Source organism: Rhinopithecus roxellana, chromosome 14 (assembly GCF_007565055.1).
Source record: "Rhinopithecus roxellana isolate Shanxi Qingling chromosome 14, ASM756505v1, whole genome shotgun sequence".
NCBI classification, from domain to species: domain Eukaryota; kingdom Metazoa; phylum Chordata; class Mammalia; order Primates; family Cercopithecidae; genus Rhinopithecus; species Rhinopithecus roxellana.
Genome location: NC_044562.1, coordinates 114,875,628 through 114,897,929, shown reverse-complemented (window position 1 = coordinate 114,897,929; position 22,302 = coordinate 114,875,628). Strand labels below are relative to the sequence as shown.

General features: G+C 36.7%; 1 protein-coding gene across 3 annotated transcripts in view; it reads right to left on the bottom strand.

Moving 5' to 3' along the window:
• MBD5 (methyl-CpG binding domain protein 5) overlaps positions 1-22,302 on the bottom strand; it is a 548,850-nt gene that overhangs the window by 5,168 nt on the left and 521,380 nt on the right. For all 3 annotated transcript variants that reach the window (XM_030917008.1, XM_030917009.1, XM_010358052.2), the window contains 2 exons: positions 17,460-18,668; positions 5,528-5,601 (listed from right to left, as the gene is read on the bottom strand). In XM_030917008.1, coding sequence (XP_030772868.1) covers positions 5,528-5,601; positions 17,460-18,668 — 1,283 coding nt within the window. The remainder of the gene's footprint in view (positions 1-5,527; positions 5,602-17,459; positions 18,669-22,302) is intronic.

Below are 22,302 nucleotides of genomic sequence, written 5' to 3'. Positions count from 1 at the left end.
CCATCTAGTTTGTATAATCTATTCATTCCTTCTAACTGCTATGTAAGAAGCTTTTTTATTATGCATGTACTGTCTTCCATTTACCTACCCATTCCAGTTTCAAGGGGCCCTGGTCATCTCATGGAGTCAGTCTCAGTTGTTTTCCTAATGAGGTGTCTGCCAAGCAAGCTCCTGGGAGCACTCTGTAAGGCCACCTAGGGTTTGCTGAGGCTGCTTGGCAAGGGTTCTGACAGTATTATCATTGCCACGTTGCCTGACAATATCACACTGTGTGTAGTGTGTTAAATAAATTTATCCTTACTATTTATTTCGTATGAACATAAGTTTGATGTATTAACATAAGTTTTAAAAGACATTTATTTATTATAAATTTTGATTAGAATATCTTAGGAGTTTAAAATTGACTATACAAAGTTCTAAATATTTAAAATGAAGTTACAATGTTTTAACGAAAAACCTCCAGAGAACCTTGCTTCTCTCACCTTTAATCTTAGTAAAAGAAATACCTGTTATTTATTTTAAAATGTCTATGTATCAAGTATTGTATTAAAACTCTATATACATTATCTCATTTAATCCTTACAACAATTAGATAGAATAGGTATTATGACAACTGTTTGTATGTGATACTTCATGACTTTTTAAGAATTTGGTGAAATCAATTCTAATTTTGTAATGAAGAAAATGGATATTTGACTATAGTTTTCAAAAGTAATAGTCATAGGTAAAAAACTTTTACCTAACCATGAAAAATTGCAATAACAATTACCATTCAAGCACAAAAACGATTCAACATTACTTGTTGAAAAAAAGTTTCATGAGTTTTGTCATCTCATTCTTCAAGATATTTAAAATATTTGTAAACACTTTGCATTAATTCAAGCTAAATTAGTATAATGTTTCACCTTTAACACAACGTAGTTGTTAATAGAGGGAGAAATGACTACTTTTGGAAGAGAAAATAAATACATAGATGTGGGGCATGAAATTATTTGTATACATCATGAGATTTGAGAGATAAAGAGAGACTCTCCCAGATGTCAAATCTGCAGACCAGTTACTAGTCAGGTCAGGGAAGAATGAACTTAAAAGAGGAAGAAAAAGCTCTATGAATTCAAGAAATGAACAATTAGTCAAAATTCAGTCTTTCAGTCCAGAGGGCCTCCCTGTGGAGTTTCTTCTACTATTTTCTATTCCCTGCTGACATTTAATAATAAACATTTTTACTAATGGACACTCTAAAACCTACTTGATTAAGTAATAGATGTTCATATAATCACATTTCTAATTATTAATGGAGATAATTGCCACTTGTCAACTTCATTGGCTATATTGTCATATATTATCTTTAAATTCACTAATTTTTTTAAAAAGCCAGGTACACATCTATGAATAGCACAAGAAATAGAAGGGAAATAAGAAATTACAAGTTGTTCTTCACTGTCAGTTTAGAGTTTAAGTGACTCACTTCATCCAGTGCGTAACAAATATGGGTGAGACATAAAAGTCAAGAACCCTGCGCTCTGAAACCGAATGCCTGGGGAATGTATGAAGATCTAAGAAAATTTAACATGGTAAGTATCATTCCTTGGTTTTAAAGTGCAAGTATGATTTATTTAATCACTTTATTGTTTTCCAAATTCACAAAAAATCAGGTTTCCCAAGAAATGTATACATACCTATAGACAGAAGATTTGCTCCTCGCTTAAATGAAAACCATAACATATGTAAAAGCTGTGGAATTTTTCTTTAATAAAGCTATTTCTGCTTTTAAGTACAAAACTGCCCTAAGTAATGTGTTAAATACATATGTTGCTATTAGGATAGAATTAGAACATACATTTAAAGATACTTATTTGTTGTGCAGTTTGTTGTATACTTTGAGGACAGTGAGGATTAAAACGACTACATAAAATTCTAAACATCTAATATCACGGTAGAATGTTTCAACTGGCAAAAATAACAGATAATTTTCTTTCTTTCACCTGTATCTTTATAAGAAAAATAGCTATTTACTAAATGACATGTGCCAAGTACTGTGCTGAGGCTCTGTCTATATTATCTATGTTACAACAATTCTAAAGTAGGATTATGCCCATTTTAGAAATGAAAAATTTAGGCTCCGGGAGATTATGAACATACGGCTATGAAGTGGTAGAAACAGGACTTGAGTCCAGGTAAAAAACCAACCTCTTAATTCTCTTGTTCCAAATGACACCTTCCTTTTTCAGCCTTTTCCTCTTTTCTTCTTCCCCTCAGTCTACAAAAGCAGTCAAATCTTTGTCATTTAAAAAATTCTTTCTTTGTTATTTTTCAGAAAATTTTCACATTATGGGTAGAAAGAAGAGTAAATAATCTACATCTCCTCTCCCTATTTCCTTATTCTCATTTAATCTTCAACCCATAGCCACTTTGTGTGTATATGCATCACCCTATTGGAACCTGTTCTCATTTAAGTTTACCAATGACCTTCAAATTGTCCAATCGGATGGAGATTTTTCAGTTTTTGTCTTACTGAACCTCTGTTGATCACTTTATCAGTCTTTGACTTTTGAGACTCTATCTACTTTCCCTGATTCTCCTCCTCCTCACTGACCATTCTTCCCATCTTCTTCATTCTAATGCATGTTCAATCCTTAGCCTACTATTCTTCAAATTGGTCAAAGTATCTTTGTGTGACTTCAGTTATTTGTACACTGTCAAATACCATTTCTCCCTGGTTTCAGGCATGTATGTCCAGCCTATCCTACAGGCACCCCAAACTGTACTCAACAGCTTCCCCCTGTAACCTCCACTTCAGTCAGTGTTTCTACAACCTACCAAGTCACCCAAGCTGAAAACCTGAGAGCTGTCCTTGATTTTGTTCCCTTTCCTTTACATTCTGATCATTTACCCCATGTTCTTTCTATTTTACCTCCTAAGTATTTCTTGACCACATTCCTTCTCTTCCATCCTCATCCCCAACTCCGCCAGCTCCTGGTTTGGGTCCTCATTCTCCCTTGTATTCTGCCATGGCTCCTGAACAATCTCTTCATCTTCAATATTGTTGCCTTAAAATTTGTCCTCCTACACCGCCATACCTAAGGTGAAAAATGCAACCACCTGCCCCCTTTAGGCACTTCCAAAACAGTAAAACATCCTATTTGCCCTTACTAGGCCCTTTTTGATCTGGTTCCTGCTTATACTTCTTATAACTTCCCATCCGATACTTTATAGTCCTCAAATCCAACTGCTGCTCTCATCTACACACTATCCCACCCCATCTTGGTCTTTGTTTCCTTTGTGTGGCTGATGCCTATATAGTGTTTAAGGCTTGGCCCACATATCATCCCCTCTAGGAACCCTTCCTTTACCTGCCCTTTCCCTATGAACCCAAAATATAGTACATATATATTGCTGTTGTTGCAATTTTGACATTTGAATTATTTGTTTCTGCATCTGTCTCTTTCACTAAACAGTGAGCTTCAGGGACTGTAGCACTGTTCCTGGCACAGATTTTTGGCTAAATTTGTCTCCTTAAATTGGGAATAAATGCATAAATTAAAAAATGATTTGTTTCAACATATAATTTATCAGTTGTGGGACTTTCAACTAATTATTTAAACTATTTCAGTCCGAGTGTCCGCATCTGCAAATGGACTCAGTAATTTTGGCCCATCTTGTGACTGGGAGAATAAAAGGATGAATTTACAATTACATGTGCAAAATGTAAAGCATTCTACTAGGCATCGAAAAGGAAAGTCTGTCTGCTTAGACAATAGTATGGTAAATAAAGTTCTTTTTATAAGTGTTAGTTTTGTATTTTCTACTTTTACTTCTCCAATCTGTACTCTAAGTTTATGGTTATCATGAGGAGAATTCCTTTAGATAGATCTCACATTAATTTACTACAAATAGGAAATTGGCTTTGAAGAAAAATTTTTAAAATTGTAGTTTGTTACTCGTTACCTTTCAGAAATTGCTTAATATCAAATACATGGGGAAAATTCAGCTCATTTCAAGGCAATGTATTTGAATATTTGGAGGAGTTATTTTATTTCTGTTACTAACTTTATTTTGTACATAATCCAAGTAACTGGCATGTTTCACTGTAGGAAACATTTTTAGGGCTCTTTTATACCAAAGAAATGGGTACTGTTGAATAGTTTACAGCAACTGGCCCACTGCAAATTTGTGATGTAGGTAATTTGCAATTTTCCTCCTTTCATCCAGACCTTGTATTAATTTTAGTGGCCTTATCTTGTTGCTAAGCTCTGCAGAGCAAGTGTGCTTCAGTAAGAGTAGAAGGGACCCTGATCCCTATTTTCCTTACCAGGTCTAATTGTTATCTGGCAATTAACTTGGCCTTTCACACAACCAATACCAATTTGCTACCTTTTAAAGGAGTTCTGGACATAGAGACATAGGAGTTTGCCCCTTGCAGCTGTCATCTTTTCAGATACCTTTTATTGAGGTGAAGAGTCTTCCTAAGATTTGCTGACTTCTAAAATTATGCCTCTGGCCAGAATTATGGGAAACACCATAAAGTGAAAGAGAATGCTTTCTAATAGATATTACTGATATCATTAGATAAGCCTTCTATGCAAGATACACTACAAATCATTCTGATCTCCACTTTGTAAGTCTTGAAGTACAAACAAAAGTTAAAATGGTATTTTTAGGAAGATGATAATACATAAACACATTAAGCCTATGTGTCAATGTTTGGGGGAAATGTGAGGATCATTTTGCAAATGAATAAAAATTAATTAATATGTAATTCTTGGTTGCTTGATAATGTGGAAATTAGTATAGCAACAGAACAGGTATATCAATTACACATTTTTAAATAGCTTTCTATGTACATATAAAGAAGCACATTTGTAGTTCTCTACCTTAATATGAAATAATAGTTATGATACATAAACATACATTGTATCACAGTAAAAACTGTGCTTCGAATATTATCTGCTTGTCTGTACTACATTTATTCAGAAAATAAATATTTAGAAAAACTTGAATAACACTGGCCTGAAATTCAACTTCTTGTTGTAATTCCAAAGAAAACTTACTTTCAAGTCCACACCCCTGATGCAACAACAAAAAAAATCTTTATTTTGCATCACTTTGACTAGTAGTTAATCTGCCAAAATTATTTACGTGTACAACGAGGGGTATTTACTCCCCAAATTATTTGAAGTGCAAATGGAATGATTCACTACACTTCCAGAGCCTATTTAATTCCTATATGTTGAGAATATGAATTATATTTTATTTTCCACTAAATGAGAGGAATGAAGATGCAGGGAATGAAGAACGAACTGATGAAGGGGCAGATATTACACAGAGTGTAAACATAAATTGTTAAGAGGATATTTTCTGTAATCACTAATTTGGCTTGTCTATAACGGTCCTCTTTGGTGGTAACAAACTTTACTTAGGCAGGTCACAACATGGACAGAATCAGTGAGATTTCATTGTCCCTTTGATGAAAAAACAGTAAATTATATCCTTGAAAAACAAAGTAAAATCTTTAAAAAGTGCTTACTTTCTGTTCCTTTTCCGGACACGGCTGTAGGCTTCCAAACCTTCCGTTAGTGTCTTCAACTTCTCGGGCTCCACCTGAGTGAAGGTATGAAGACCAAACCACATTACCCAGACCTGTAATTGTTAAACATGGTGTTTACTTTCCTGCCGTAGGAGCAGGTGCTGCACTGGCGGGGAGGGGAGCCTTAACCTTCTCTGCCTTGTCAAATCTTCTGTTCTCACTCAATCATTAGAGGTTGATTCTGTGGCTCCAGGCTGCAACATCAGTGGAACTGAAAAGCTGTTTGGCTTTAAAATTGTCAACATTTTGAAAATAATATTTTGGGAATAAGATCTGGAATTTAAACAACCTTCAACTCACAAAATCATAAAAATCAGATATCCTGGTTCACTTTCTTAGCAACTGCAAATCTGCAGTATCAGACTACTGTGATCAGGGGAAGACAAGAGTGGTAGTTAGTGAAGTGAGTGGGCTTTGGAGCAAACAGATCAAAGTTTGATTCCTACTTTTCACTTCCTAGTAGGAGTAAAACACATTTTCTGAGCCTCAGTCTCCTCCTCTGTAAAATGAGGACAATAATACCTACCTTCCTGCTAGAACTGCTGTGAAAATTAAAATGTGACAAGTCTTGTTGAACACTTATCTTAGCATTCAGTAATGATCATGACCTAGTACACATTTGGCAGTGTACAGAGGCCATCAAACATGAGAAAAGGGTGTTGCTACGCCTTGTGGGTGTGTCCTTTGTCCTATCTTGCTTTCTGACTGCCAGTCTGTGTGTAGTCAGCTATGTCAACAGAGGTCAGCCACCAAGGGTGGTGGGGGGATATGTATGTGTGTGGAGCGTGCAACCTTTGCTACACACCCCTGAGAATGTCTATCATGGTTCTTGAAGCCACCTCCCCACAATAAAAACAATTAATAATTAGGAAAACTTGTATGTGACTTGGGAATAAAAACACTTTTAGAAAAACATGGCTATTTTTATTCTGTAACACACACACACACAATCTAAGTAAAAATAATGTTGCTTGCTGTGTAAGCATAGTTTCAAGGCAAGTAACTCAGCTATTCAATTGGGGTGAAAGCCAGTCACTTTACCCCCATTTCTCCTTCAACCCCCAATCCACTGTTATATAAAGATACAGAGTTAAACAAAATGCCTCATGGGTAAGAAAATAAACACTAATAAGCAATGAAATGATTATAAACTTTTGCCTTTGTATCCTCAAGATTGACTCATGAATGTCCTTTAGAAATAACTTCTCTATGACCCCTTCCAATCTAGAACACAGTTATGATTAACGAGAGGTTTTCATTATTAAGTCTGAAAACAAGCATTTCTAATATTCAATGAGAAAAACAATCAAATACCGGAAATGTTTTCCTTTTCATGTTTTTGTATTTTGCCCGCACAAATGTCTTATACACAAGTTCATACATACCCAACTCACTGTGTGGCAGCACAAGAGACAACTTTGTTCCAATAACACTTCACATAAAGCCCTAATGGGTTACTGGGACCACTGGAAAAGCTAAAGTAAGCTAAATGTATCCATGTGTTGTTTAAAAAAAAAAAAAGGTGCCTGGATGCACTTTCACATTTCATGTTAGAAATGAGCCTCCATCCTGTATTCACTCACATGAAGGGAATATGGAAAATGTTTTGCATATTTCAGTTTTGTAATCAATAAATGATTCCACTTATATTTAAATAAGCTTCTTGGCAGCAGGAAACGAGTTGTGCTATATAACATAAACTTCTATTAGAGTTAAACTGGTGTAGCGAGGGATCTCAGAAGGGGTTAATCTGGTCACAGAATCAGATTCACAATGAAACAAAGCAAGACACAGCAATTAAAACTTACCCCATTGGTCTTAATTTAAAAAACAAAGTTAGGTCAGAGTATTTTTTTAAGTCTTCAATTTTTATTTTTAATTAATTATGGAATAAGGGACAGTAAAAACATTTCTTGTGCATTTATTATGTAAAAGGCACTGTTTTATCATTTAATATGATACTACTGCAAACTAGTATTACTTTTATAGTATTACAGATGGGACTTGGTGCATTTAAATAACATGGCCAGAACTGAAACTCAGGTCTGACTCCAACGTGCTCAACTTCTCTCCACCATACCAACTCCAATGTACATTGAAATATAGTCATTTTATATATATATATATATATATAGCATTTATATATATAAAATTACACACACATATATAAAATACACACACACACACACACAGGCACACTAAAAAATTTAGGTCAAACTATTTAAAATTATATTTCTACAAAATTTAGATGACAACTTGCCCAAATTTATACTCAATTTTTTTATGCTTGAATAATTTTCCAGGGATATTTTTTCTGAACTAATACTCTACCATGGTTTCTTCATTTAAATCTGCCTCTAAGCCTCTAACATACTCTTATAATGAACTATATTATTTATAAAGGATTAAATGACCTTGAAAAAGAAAGCAAAGATAGTCTTTCTGAAACTAAATATAAGTAAGATATATACCGCTGTGCATTTCTGCTATAACAAGATTGTACATATTCAGAAGAAAGTTTAGTTTGTTTCAGGATTTCAGCACTTTACTGTGTTGTGAAATATATATGAAGAATGTATGTTTTTTCTGGGGAAATATTTATACATTTGAAAAATATTCAAGAAACTTTAAAGATACCCTCCCAAAATGGTATCAGAGAACAACAAAATAAATTCAGCTTCTAGTTAAATAGAAATCATGTTTAATGAACACTCCCTTGTAAATTACTTAGCTAACTTGTAAATTTAAAAAAGTATGAGGAAATCAAATACATAAATGTAACATTAAAAAGGTTAAACACACACAAATATTTTTATAAAACTTACACTAAAGGAACAAGTAATTTAAGATAATACTTTTATCTATAATTAAAATCTTGTATTCTTGTACAATCACAAGCCAGGAGTTTCACAAATTATTTAACTCTATCTTAGTGAGAATTTAGGAGAGGGCTTTATCTTTTATCTTTACTCATCATCTACCCACACAGTTTCATGCTGATAGCAATGATGCTAATAGTACTGGCCATCATGGTGTAACTCCTTACTCATGTCATTTAAGAATCATAAAGTTACCTGGAATTTATATGTATTCATAGTTCACTTATTAATGTATAAATATATACACATACATTAAATGTCAATTTTTTTTTTTTTTTTTTTTGAACATGGTCTCACTCTGTTGGCCAGGCTGGAATGCAGTGGCGTGATTTTGGCTCATGGCAGCCTCGACCTCCTGGGCTTCAAGTAATCTTCCCACTTCACTCTCCTGAGTAGCTGGGACCACAGGTGTGTGCCACAATGCCCAGCTAATTTTTAAAAATTTTTTTGTAGAAACAGGGGTCTCATTATGTTGCCCAAGCTGATCTCAAACTCCTGGGCTCAAGTGATCTGCTTGCCTTGGCCTCCAAAAGTGCTAAGATTAAAGGCATGAGCCATCGTGCCCTACCAATACTTTTTGACTATTAAAAACTCTTCTTTCATTCAAATTGTTTAGATACAATAATTCTTCAACATAAATAGTTTTACAGTTTGTTCAGTGTGGATAGAAACATATTCATAAAGCCAGAGATTACTATGTGGTGGATGATTAAGAGTTTTTCTGAACAAGGCTAAATCTCTGGTTGCTTATTTTGTTCAGAAGGCCCATATTACACATTTGGTAATTTAATTAAGTTTTTGATTTGGTGTCAGCACAGTGGGACCTCATGTAGCTCAGAAGAAACTTAAAGTCTGACAAAAGAAGACATAAACCCTTCAGAGAGGTACACCAACCCTCGAAAGAGAGGTATAGTACATATTTGAAGAACCTGGATCTGGCTGGACAAGGTGGCTCACGCCTGTAATCCCAGCACTTTGGGAGGCCAAGGTGGGCAGATCATGAGGTCAGGAGTTCAAGACCAGCCTGGCCAACATGGTGAAACCCCATCTCTACTAAAAATACAAAAAATAGCTGGGTGTGGTCGCAGGCATCTGTAATCGCAGCTACTCAGGAGGCTGAGGCAGGAGAATTGTTTGATCCCGGAAGGCAGAGGTTGCAGTGAGCCGAGATCACACCATTGCACTTCAGCCTGGGCGACAGGGCGAGACTCTGTCTCAGAAACAAAACAAAAAACAAACAAAAATGAAGAACCTGGATCAATGATCCTAGATCACTTTTAAATACAGCTGGTTAACTGGAGATTACATTAAATTTTTCTGCAGGCTTTAATCTTGATAACACCTCTCTTTGTGAATTCTTTGGTGCTCCTTATTGCTGAAGCAGAGCTGTTGTGCAAACATCAAAGAATAATGGAGCACTAGCCACATCATTGATCTCATAACAGAGTTGACCTCAAGCTCCCCTTTTCATTCTTTACTTCCCCATTCCATTTCTTTAAAGTCCTGTTGCTGGGGAATGGCATAATGTAAGGAATGCTAAATTTAGAGTAGAAGACCAAGGTTGGGACCTGGCTTAACTACCAGTGATTTGTATTCTTTGGGATGCCACTTCTCTGAGCTTCAGTTCTCCCATCTGTAAAATGGGGATAATTCTGCACATCTTTACGGGTTATTGAAAGGATCTAAAATGACCACAAACATGAAGGTGCTTTATGAACACCAAAGCAGTCCAAAGTGCCACTGGTGGTATGTAAACTTATTTTAGGTAAAACATGGACAAACCTTTAAATATTCTTTTTTAGTTTTTTTTTTTAGAGACAAGGTCTCCACTCTGTCACCCAGACTGGAGTGCAGTGGTGTGATCATAGCTCATTGTAACCTTGAATTCCAGAACTCAAGTGATCTTCCTACCTCAGTCTTCCAAGTAGCTAAAATTTTAGGGGTGCACCACCATGCCTGGCATGCTCACTGCAGCCTTGACCTCACGGGCTCAAGTGATCACCTTACCTTAGCCTCCCATGTAGCTGGGACCACAGGTGTACAGCATCATGCCTGCTAATTTTTAACAATTTTTTGTAGAGATGGGGTTTCATTATGTTGCCCAGGCTAGTCTTGAACTCCTGGCCTCAAGTGATGCTCTGATCCCGGACTCCCAAAGCACTAGGATTATAGGTGTGAGCCACTGTGCCCAGCCTCCTTTGCAAATTTTTAATAGTCATATTATTCATATAAGTTTACATTAGAAAAATACAAGTAACATTATGATTTTACACATACAATATCCTAGGATAAAACTAAAGTTGTTTAAATTTAAAAAGTGACTTGAATAGTGCCTAGTACATATGTGCCTAATAAATATTTATTGAATGAATCAATTAAGTGATAAATTTAAAGAAAAAATTTAAGTAAATAATATATGTAATATGCAACTTTAGCTGAAGTCTGGGAAATATAGCTCTGAAGTAGAAAGCAAATATGAGGCATTTATTAAGTTCATTATCAAACATTTATTAAACAGTAAATATTAAAAATAATATATATTTTTAAAAATAACATCTTCAAACTGAAAAAATTCCTGCTAACTTAAGTGCAATATTTCAATATTTTTAAAAGACTGGGAATTAATATTATATGATAAATAATTTAGGGTAAAAAATTGATTCACCTGTGACAGAAAAGATGAACCTAATTGTTTTCCAACAATAGTACAAAGTTCTCATGGCAGAGTACTAATCATTCCTTTAAATGAATCCCAACTTTTTCCAATGAACTAACCAAATTCTCTTTATCACAATTTAGTCAGTGGCATTATCTGAGGCCTTTTTCGGTGCTTCCTTTCTTCTTCACTTTGCATAGTAGTGTTTTTAAGCACTGGGGAACTACATTACAGGATGGGGGTAAATCCATTCTAAATGTGACAATAATTTGCATATCAATCCACAACACATAGATAGAAATAAATGTTTCAGATAAGCTTGTAATTTCTAAGGAAACAATGCTTAAAAGTTCATGTAACAGAAGCAAGTAGTTGCCTCGGACCTAGATTCTATTTCCTGCTTCCTATCTGAAATTGTATGAACAAGCTCATGTAGTCTGCGTTGGGCTCAGTTACCCACGTGAATGAAGACAGGCCTCCTAGTCCTCTTTAATCTGGCTCAGGAAAAAAGTTCACAATATTTCACAATTCACTATAGTAAAGTTTACAGTTGTTTTACTCAGCTTAGTCTTTTTTCTTGATAGTCACATTTTTGGTCTTCGCTAGTTCTTCATTTTTATTATCTTTCAAATTCTGATCAGGAATTGACTTTGTTGGCCTGGATTTTATCTTTCTTATTACTTTTGAAAAACTATTTTGCTCCCTTTCAAGGAGATTCTGGTGCTGGCAGGCATTGATTGCCTCTGTCACACTACCAGCCAAAATGCAACCCAAGTATTGTGGATGCTGTGGTACAGAGACAAGGATTCATTTCCAACAGCGGTTAAGAAAATAGATAAGGCAAAGTGAATGCACCAAGAACATTCTCAACAGAGAATTATAGTACCAAAGAATATAAACAGCTAACACTGATCAACACACAAAGAACGTTCTTCAAAGTAAAATGTCTGAACATCACAGGAGGGCGCACCTCCCAAAGTTAGTTCTCCGGGCTCGGCTTCTTAAGTTACCCACCCCCAGAATGCGAGGTAAGTTGTCTCTGGTTATGCTCCACGCTGTCAAAACACGTGTGCGTGTGATGCTGAACTGACATACAGAAAATGTATTGCCCCCCAATAAATTTGGTTATGAGTTTTAATAAAGATGAATTTTGTCCGTTTTGAATGACTATTCAGAGAGCTGTTTTTATCTCTACTTGCCAGAAATAATTGTGTGGAAGAAAGTCAAAGAGCAGTTTTGAAGAGGGAACACCCTACCCACTTATGCTTTGAAAATAATGTCTTCATTTAACCAGGTAGTGTAGAACAGAGACACAGACTTTTTTTGGTAATCAGGTGTTTCTGCAACTATCCAACAGCAGTCATTGAAAAGAAACATTTTGGTGCCAGTCTAGTAATAAATTATTTCTTAAATTTGGCTTGGGTCAGAATATACATCAAATGTAAGAGCAATGATATATGAAGACCAAAGGGAGAATGTTCAAAAAGTAAAAATGATCTATGCAGAACAAAATAAAAATTTTAGTTTTTGATTATTACTGCTTGAGAGGCAACCCTTTTAAGCCAGTTAACATAAAATCAAAGATGACAGATGACAATTATAAAATATATTTTAGAAAACAAGAGCATTTTCTTTATATTTAAATAGTTAATGAAATAGGTACATAAAGATAACCATTTCCTCCATAGTTGCATAGGCTTAAAAATGTTTGCATATTAAGGCATAGAGGTGTAATGTCAGAGGTAGCCATTTTCTTCCCAAGAATTCCCTAACATTATGCCAAGGTCTGGAAGTTGAATCTGTCTGGTTCTGGCTATGTACGGAGCACAGCACTGAGGTCTTATTCCTGGTCACTGAGCCACGAACAATAAAGGGTTCATGGTTCAGAGAGAAACTTGCACCAGTTATTTAGAACAAGTATAACTATGTCCCAGAATGTACTTTTTTTTTTTTGAGACAGAGTGTTGCTCTGTCGCCCAGGCTGGAGTGCAGTGGCGCAATCTCCACTCACCGCAAGCTCTGCCTCCCGGGTTCACGCCATTCTCCTGCCTCAGCCTCCCGAGCAGCTGGGACTACAGGCGCACACCACCACGCCCGGCTAATTTTTTGTATTTTTAGCAGAGACGGGGTTTCACCGTGTTAGCCAGGATGGTCTCGATCTCCTGACCTCGTGATCCGCCCGCTTCGGCCTCCCAAAGTGCTGGGATTACAGGCGTGAGCCACTGTGCCCGGCCCAGAATGTACTTCATTACAAATTGTTAACCAAGGGAAAAGACATATTAGGAAGGAGATAGTACTTCCTGAGTGGTAGAATACAAGGCACATAATGTCCTCCGATGCTGTCACATAGCTTCAATATTAGGAAAGTAATACATACAAGCAATTCATCCCAACTTTTCACAGGCTGTTAAAAATCTCCACTAATTAATATTGTTTTACGTGTGAAAGAGAGTTATGTGGGAAGGTAGAGGAAGAAAGTCTGAGTTGATATTTTTTAAGAAACATTGAGGAAAGAGGAACTTTGAAGTTCACTCAACAAACCGAGTGCTTTAAAACGCTTCCAAGTAGAACTCCTGCTTGAAATTAACAGCCAACACTAACTTATAATCAGATATGCCGATTTGTACATGTGCTGTAAACATACTTATGAACTATTTCATTCATTGAATATAATCCTTATAATCCTTTACTCTCAACCTGGTTAATAAATCCTTTATACATGGACAATGCAGAGGTAAACAACTAAGGTCAAATTACCACAATTCCATAATGGTGGAACCTAAATTAATAAGATTATCTACCATAAAGGGCAGAGAATAGGAGGTTAATGTTTACTGAACCTCTTTGATGTGCCAGATAATAACCTACAGTATTTCATTGAATTCTTAAGGCATCTATTTGAATCGAAATTAATGTTCTCACTTGAAAGAGGTGAGTAGCCTGCAGCTTCTAGGAGATTAATATACCTACTACGACCACTTAGGTAACTAGCAGAGCTAAGATTAGGCTCACATCAGAGTGCCCAAAACCCATGCCTCTTTATGCTACACCTTGCTTTTTCTCTAGTTCTCTGCAGACTGTGTTTATACAGTATTCGATGTCTAGAAACCATACCTTTTAGGAAATCATCTCAGAAACTGCAGAACATGTCTAATGCATATCAGTAATCTGCTACATTTACTATCCCTCTAAAGACCAAAAAGGCCTTTCTAAGATCATAAGCTGACCTAGTCAGTTACTATTATGACTAATGGTGTCTGCTAAAATATTAATGTATTGACAATGGGAGGTCTCAGCCCTTGGCAATTATCAGTGCTCTGATCACACAGCATTGACTTCCTTCGACCAGAGACCATTCATGCAACCTAAAAATAGGAGAGGCACCCAGCTTGTTTTGAAATAGTAATCTTCTACGCTGTCAATTAATTATCTTTATTTTCTATTTTGCCTGCTTCCATAAAGAATTTGGAGTGGCTTGCTGAGAACAAAGCCTGTAACTGAAAATAATAAATGATATGTTGTGGGGTGGAGTCAGGGGTAATAAATCTATTCTAAAACTTGAGTTAACATAGATTTTTATCTGGTGGGATCTGACAGAATCTTGGATTCTTTGGTGGACACAGAAATAGTATGAAAGCTGAGAAGCTAAGAAAGCTAAGAAAGTTTAAAATGATAATGTAGGAAAATAGTTTGGCAAATTTTTTCTTCTTAGACACTACAAAGATAAACACTATGGAAAATGATCCCACATTCCACATTAGCAAGGCGGAATTAGAAAGGTTTTACTATAATAAACAAAGTTGGAGCTAGTCTCTGCCTTTCCGCTTTAGACTTTATAAAAATGTCAGGCATTGCCATAGTGTATAGAAGGTAACCTAAGGCAATGCTTACCTTTCTAGAGGCAGAAGTCCAGTTATTAATGTACAAGGCATTATCCAACATTCTTGGGCATTAAGGAGTTCTACATAAATAAAATTACATCCAAACTGGTTCACCTGAATGAGTACAAATTTTAAAAAGTGTTCTACTAGATATCTCTCTGAAATACGTCATGTTTTGTCTTATACAGGTATTGAACATAGTTTTACTTTTTCTTCATGAACTAGGGTCATCAATATATCAGACACTTGGCTTGAAGTCGGACCTGTGTTTGAGATTTTACCTTTTCTGGTGTTGTAAAATGAGAACTTTGACTCACAGAGCATCACTAAGTAAGGTATTGGGAAGTCTTGTTTTGTAAACTATAGAGGAAAAAAGAATGTTTGTGAAGTAGCACTTAAGTTTACTTATGTGCAAAAGTGTGGTAGGTCCTGAAAAGACCAGAGCTTTTTAAAAATGCTGAGTCCTTAGAGCTTCTGAGGCTGTTATACCTTGCTTTTTAAATGATAGATAAATGTTTCATGTATTATCATTAATATTTTATTGTATGTTTTCAGTTTTTCACCTCTAAATGTGTGCTTTAAATTAAATTCTCTGAATTACTAAAAATACTTTTAGTCTATAGTGTATCTTGATATAAAGGTTTTTACTTGAGAATCCAAAATGACAAGGTCAGCCAGTGAGAGAGGGAATATATGAATTTACAGCAACAGTTTTACGTTTCCTATTACAATTCATCTATTGCCAAAATTAAGGAAGAAGAATCTGAATTTTAAAAATATTATTTTATAGTGGAATGAATACTACATACTACTTTGCTTATTTAAGTGAAGAAAAATAAGTGTTTCTTGGACTCTTCGATTTTTTTTTTTAAAGTACATCTCCCCTAACATCAATGAATACCTCAGTCTCAGGAGTTTTCGAGCAGAGATTAATCAGAAGATCTAGACCATTGTTTAATGTGAAATGTGTTAAAAGTACATGCCTTTACTCTCCTAAGGGCATAAAAAGATATTTAGACAAGGCATTTAGGACAGGAAGAATGTTTCCAGGGAAGGGAGGCCATAATCTTTTTTTTCAGTTAAGCTTCTGGTAAAATGGCACATAAAAAAGACTTAGTTCGTTTGCACAGACATTGTAAAAGAGTTCAATGTCTACATCTTGTATTTGTAGCAGTTCCATTTATATCATAAAAGCCCACTTTTTCTGTTTCTAATTATTTCTTGAATAAACTGTCAAAAATATTTAGGTTTTTCAACCTAAAGAATATTTGTCTGATCTCTGAGAGTATAGAGAATAAAATATTTTGTGAGTAGGGGTATGGAATTCATTTCCTTATCAAATGTACAAACATTATGCCCAGAGTGTATCCTGACAAGTATATATTAGGCATTATGAGCAAGGTTTTAGGACCTCCTAGTCATTTGGAGAAAGACAATCCTTTTATTGTGCTGGCAAAAATGCTTTTGGTTTCCTGTCATTAAACTTAAGTGCCAGTGAAAGTTTGAGCACAGTTGAAATTGCTTTATACAATATACTCTTTACGAGAATAACATATACCTGTAAGAGTAATTTTTATTACCTAGGAAGATGAAAAATTATACATTTCTTCATCATATGGGGGAATGTGCATAATGATCTCCTCCTGGTCAGATATAAATTTTTCTATCTACTTTAAACACTCTGCATATTTCTTGCCTAGTGAGCCAATACCACCATTTTTTTAAGGGCCGAAAAAAAAAAAAAAAAAAAAGCCCAGAAGAACCCTACTAATTTCTTTTAAATTGAACGGTAGTTTCATGGAGAAGTTTTCATTTAATTTATATGATCTAATTGTGTTAAGTAGAACCAGACTATGGGGTTAAACATTTCCATATGTTTTAAAGGCCCAGAACTTTTCCTGAAAGGTATTCAGGAAATTCTGAATTCAGACTTTACCTGCTGCTTTCAGAAAAGACTGCAACTCCACCCAGACTGTACCCCCTTCCCAGCTCTGTGTGCCACATATAAGCACATGCAGGAGATGTCGTCCCCTGGCGCATCTGTTGCCTGGGAGGGCCTTACCCCTGCCACACTCCTGGACCTCCAAAGGCTACCAGATTTTTTTCCCCAGTCATTGACACTTGCCTTCCTCCTCAGTGTATGAAATGAAGAACTAGGTAACTGTAGAGAGGGAAGGCAGAGTGGACCAAATTCTGGAAATCTGGTTCCTGGCTTACAGCCACCCTGAGCCCTAGTGTGATCTATAAATGCTTTACAACTCACCCCTTGTTGATACGATATTTTGTTGACTATAACCATCCCCTCTTCATTTTATGCTCCAGAAGCTTGTGAGACCTCAATGAGTCATGAAGAATCCTAATTTCAAATCCAAAGAATCCAAAGTGATGATAACAAAAACCAATAATTGATATCTGAACAAAGGTTAGTATTTGACAATGGATAAAGATTGGTATACCTTCCCTTCCTCTGGGCTTTGTTGACATGAATTGTGAACGTCGTCTTCTCTTACTAATTTTCCAGGCCAGGAAGTCAGTCCTTTGATTTGGCCCCAGACCAAGTCGCCAACATTGAACGTCCTTGGTCTATAATGTATCAATTCATTTGAAGAGGGGGAGTCTGGATTCCTTAGGTCATCTTCACTACTAATGCTTTTAGCATCTGAAGGGCTAGGCACACACCCATTAATGCTTTTGGCATTAAAGTCTCCATTGTAATGGATGTAGTCTTTGACCAGAGAATTTTCCAAACTATTTGAGGAACTTGGAGACTGCTCCTCTAGGACCAGGTCTTGCTTTGCAGTGCTTAGCAGCTCTCCAAATCCCCGACTCTGTCGAGGTCTATTCCCATTAATGTGTGCACATCTTTCCACAGTGTTCTCTAGTCTCTCCTTAAAACTCATCATAGTTCTTTTGTAGTTATTATACCTGAAATTTTCCTCTAGAATTTTATCCCCTGGACAGTTTCTTGGTGGTAACAGTATTGGGTGCTGTTCCCCAGGCAGAAATGGCAGTGTAGAGACATTATTGGACCTTTCATGACAAGGACTGCTGTGGATATGGCCTGGATGATCTAAAAATTCCTCATACTTCCACCTGTTTCGCTCCCCTCTGGGGCTTTGCTCCCCGTCCCACTGTTTTTTGGATGTGTGGCAACTTGCTGACTTGAAATATTCAAACCCATCTCCTTCGTTCGCATTTTTCCCATGGTCTAGATTCTTGGGCAGCCGAACCCCTCTTGAATTCCTCAGCCTACCGTCATGATCAACACCTCCCATGTTCCGTCCATGAATGACCGCACTGACAGCACTGGAGAGATTTAATGGGTCACCAATTGAAGCAGTGAAGGCACTCATGGCACTCAGAGCTGGAATGGGGCTGATCTGAGTTGTACTGTTGACTGCAGTGGTGATGACAACCTGCATTCCCTTGCTGGCTGCATCGACAACTGCTTTGTAAATGGCATCTACGGAAGCATCACCTGGGCCACCCACAACGAGGCCATCCTTCACCTGTTGACCAAGAGATGGGTCAATCCTCGGTTGCAACTCACAAGGTGTATCTTGAAAAGGTGGAAGTGTAGTGTTTGGATTCTCAGGAAGTGCTGTGAGCCCAGGCTGAGTGCTTATTCTTTTGTTTAGGAGAGCTGCATCTTCCTGCATTCTCACCTTGAAGAAATAGACAGGAAGCAGTGAGAGACAGGGAAATAATTTTAAAGGCCTCAAAGAGAAAGACTATAACTTTAAGTTACCAAAAGACAAACAAATATAACAAGGAAGGAAATATAAAGAACAAGACTCAAAAAATGAAGTAAAAAGTCACTTTGTATAAGAAAGCTTATGTCTTGATTATATTTGCCCGCTGTTTCTTTGGTTAAAATCATTCAACAGATTGTCTAAAATCATCATTGTAAAACATTCTCTAGAAAAATTAAACTTGAGGTGGTTGGACAGAAAACGTACTCAGGTTGGGATGATTCCATTTATCCGGTGTCATTACAAGTCTTTGCAATTTAGGATTCAAAAGAGTCAAGTCACAGGTAATCAAATTAGCAAAGGAAAAATATTATGAAAGTGATTTCTAACTCACTGATGTTTCCACTTAACTAAGTGAAATACAATATAAAACAAAAAAATATATAAACTCCTTTCTTAACAATAACATGACACTAGTTTTAAGATGGGGTAGTAATACCTGCTCCTCAGCCTTTTCAGGCCATATCCCCATGCTGTCAGTAGTGACAATGGCTATCTGCAGAAGTGATTCTCAATTGGGAAGTGGTGAAGGGACAGCATACTTACCAGGGGAGCATATCAGAATTCTGGTATAGGAAGGATGAGGGCAGTTTGAAAAAGTGCCCAAGGTTATTCTAATTTTAGCCCCACCCCCCACCCCCCACCCCCATGCCATCTAAGAATTACTGCTCTAGATCCTTGATACTTTGAAGTTTCAGATTTTTTTCCACAATGATCTCTCCCTTTCTTTACATCCTTCCCTACTAATCTAGAACCTAGGATCTGTCAGCACATCAGCCTCTCTCTTGCTATTATCACCCTGTCTACACCTACCAGGTAAAATCCCAATCTTGGATCAATTCAACTACCTGCCTTATCTACATCTACAGTGAGGATGCTGAGTATTTGTCTATAGGAATTTGTAGCTTCCAACCTCAGTTGAGGGCTTATTGCTGCCCATCAATCCTAGATCTTCTAGTTAGTTGTCACTCATTTTCCACAACTATTCAAATCTTCACCAACTTCTTCACCATCTCCCAGACTATTCTTAGTAGTTGACCTTACATAATAGAGAAAATAAAGCCCATCAGGCAAGAATTCTCACAATTTCTTATACTCTGATACTCCCTGCCCCTGGCAGCAGACTTCTCTGCAACTATACCTGTCCTAAATTCTGTCCTGCTTCCCATAAGAGGGTTCCCTTCTGCTCTCTGAGGGTGTGCCCTCCACTTACGTTCTGAATCCCAAGCCCCCTTCTCAAGGATCCTGTCTTATTTATTATCCCTTCCCTTTTTTTTTTTTTTTTTTTTTTTTTTTTGAGACAGAGTCTTGCTCTGTCGCCCAGGCTGGAGTGCAGTGGTGCGATCTCCGCTCACTGCAAGCTCCACTTCCCGGGTTCGTGCCATTCTCCTGCCTCAGCCTCCAAGTAGCTGGGACTACAGGCGCGCACCACCACGCCTGGCTAACTTTTTGCATTTTTAGTAGAGACGGGGTTTCACCGTGTTAGCCGGGATGGTCTCAATCTCCTGACCTCGTGATCCGCCCGCCTCAGCCTCCCAAAGTGCTGGGATTACAGGCGTGAGCCACCATGCCCGGCATCCCTTCCCTTCTTTATGTTCAATCTCTTCCACTTTTTTGGGTCTTTCCTATAGCACATGATTATGTTCATGGCTTACATATTTTAAAGTTTGCATTCATCTACTCCCGACCCCCTGCTGGGGCACTGCCCTATTTCTCTTACGTTCTTCAAAGTTAAGTTTTTTTCAAAAATAAATTTTGTTGTGTGTATTTGAAGTTAACACCATGATGTTACAGAATACATATACAGATGGTAAAGGGGTTACTATAGTGAAACAAATGAGCCCATCTATCATCTCATATAGTTGTGTGTGTGTGTGTGTGTGTTGTGTGTGTGTGTTTGTCAAGAACAGCTAAAGTATACTTCTTTAATCTATACTCTTTAATTCCTAACCTCCCATTCGCTGTTCCTCCCTTTTGCCATCTGGCTCCTGCTCCCACCACTCCAGCAAAACTGCATTCCACTAAGTCACTGATGATGTCCTAATTGGTAAATCTAAAGGATTCTCTTCAGGCTTTATCTTACCTTTTTTCTCAGTGACACGGTTGAGCACTTCCTCTTCCTTTCTGAATTATTTTACTATGGATTATATACATATATGTCAAAAATATACAAGTTTTCTTCATCATTACTTCTCACCCAAACTCACAGTTTCTCACCCTACTTCAGTCCTATTTCCTTTCTTAGAACTAACCAGCACTGGAGTGCATCCTTCTTACCTCCCTTCCTTGCTTCCCTCCTTTCTTTCAACCTAAATGGGATGGTACTAGATTCTGGATCCCACACCCCCTCCTCAGGGATCCTGCCTTATTTATTATCCCTTGAACATAAAGATGTTCCACTTTCCTGGGTCTTTCCTTTAGCATATGATTATATTCATGGCTTCCAGATTTAAAAGTACTGTTCTGCAATACTATAGCACTGGAGTCTTGCAGTCTTACAGATCTTTCCATATCAGATTATGTAAGTCTACCTAATTTTCTAAACCAGTAGGTAGATGGATATACTGTACCACAATATATTTAACTATTTCCCTACTGATGAAGTGGTTCATAATTTTTGACACCACAAATTACACTGCACTGAACATTTTGATATGTGCTTGTTTGTTCACATTTGAAGATTTCTCTAAAATGAGATATTAATACGTAGAAGCTGAACTTCTGGTCAAAAGATATTTAAAAATCTGATATGCTATCAAATTACTCTCCAAAAGGACTGTATCAGCATGTAATCAGACCACCAGTAATCTGAGAGGATCTATTTCTGTGCACCCTTATCAGCAGTGGATATCATCAATCTGATGGACACATCACTGTGATAATTTATGTAACTCTGATTATTATTTTCATAAGTTTATTAATACTTTATCTTTCAATTTCTATGAATGATCTGTTCATATCTATTGCTAACTTTTTCTAATCAATTATGCTTTTTCTTTCTGATTTGTAGGAGCTCTTTTTACATTATAGGTGTTATTTAGTATGTATTAGGAAAATATTTTCTGCCAGGTTGTCACTTGCCTTTAGCTTTGTTTAGAATATCCTTGATCACACAGAGATTTTAAATTTTTAGGTAATCAAATTTGTTTCTTTTCCTTTCGACTGCCCTGGTTTTCTGTCATGCTGAAAGAGCCTTCTCTACCCCAAGATTATTTTTAAAAAGTCCATATTTTCTTCCCATGTGGATTTAGTGTTACTCTTTCCACCTATCTCCTTAATCTAGCAGGAATTTATTCACTTCGTGGAAATGAAGAAGTACCATGTGGCTGAAGCCAGGGGAAGAGTGGTGAGAGCTGACGCTGGAGAGGATGGACGGGTGGGCATGCAAGGGAGGTCTCAGTCATGAGAACAACGAGAAATGACGAAAGGGCTTATGAGGGTCACACAATCAGTTTTTACTAACAGCTCCAAAAGAACTGCTGAGATACTTCAGACAAAATTAAAAAAAAAGAAAACCTTCACAGAAAAGACTGGAATGTTTAACAAT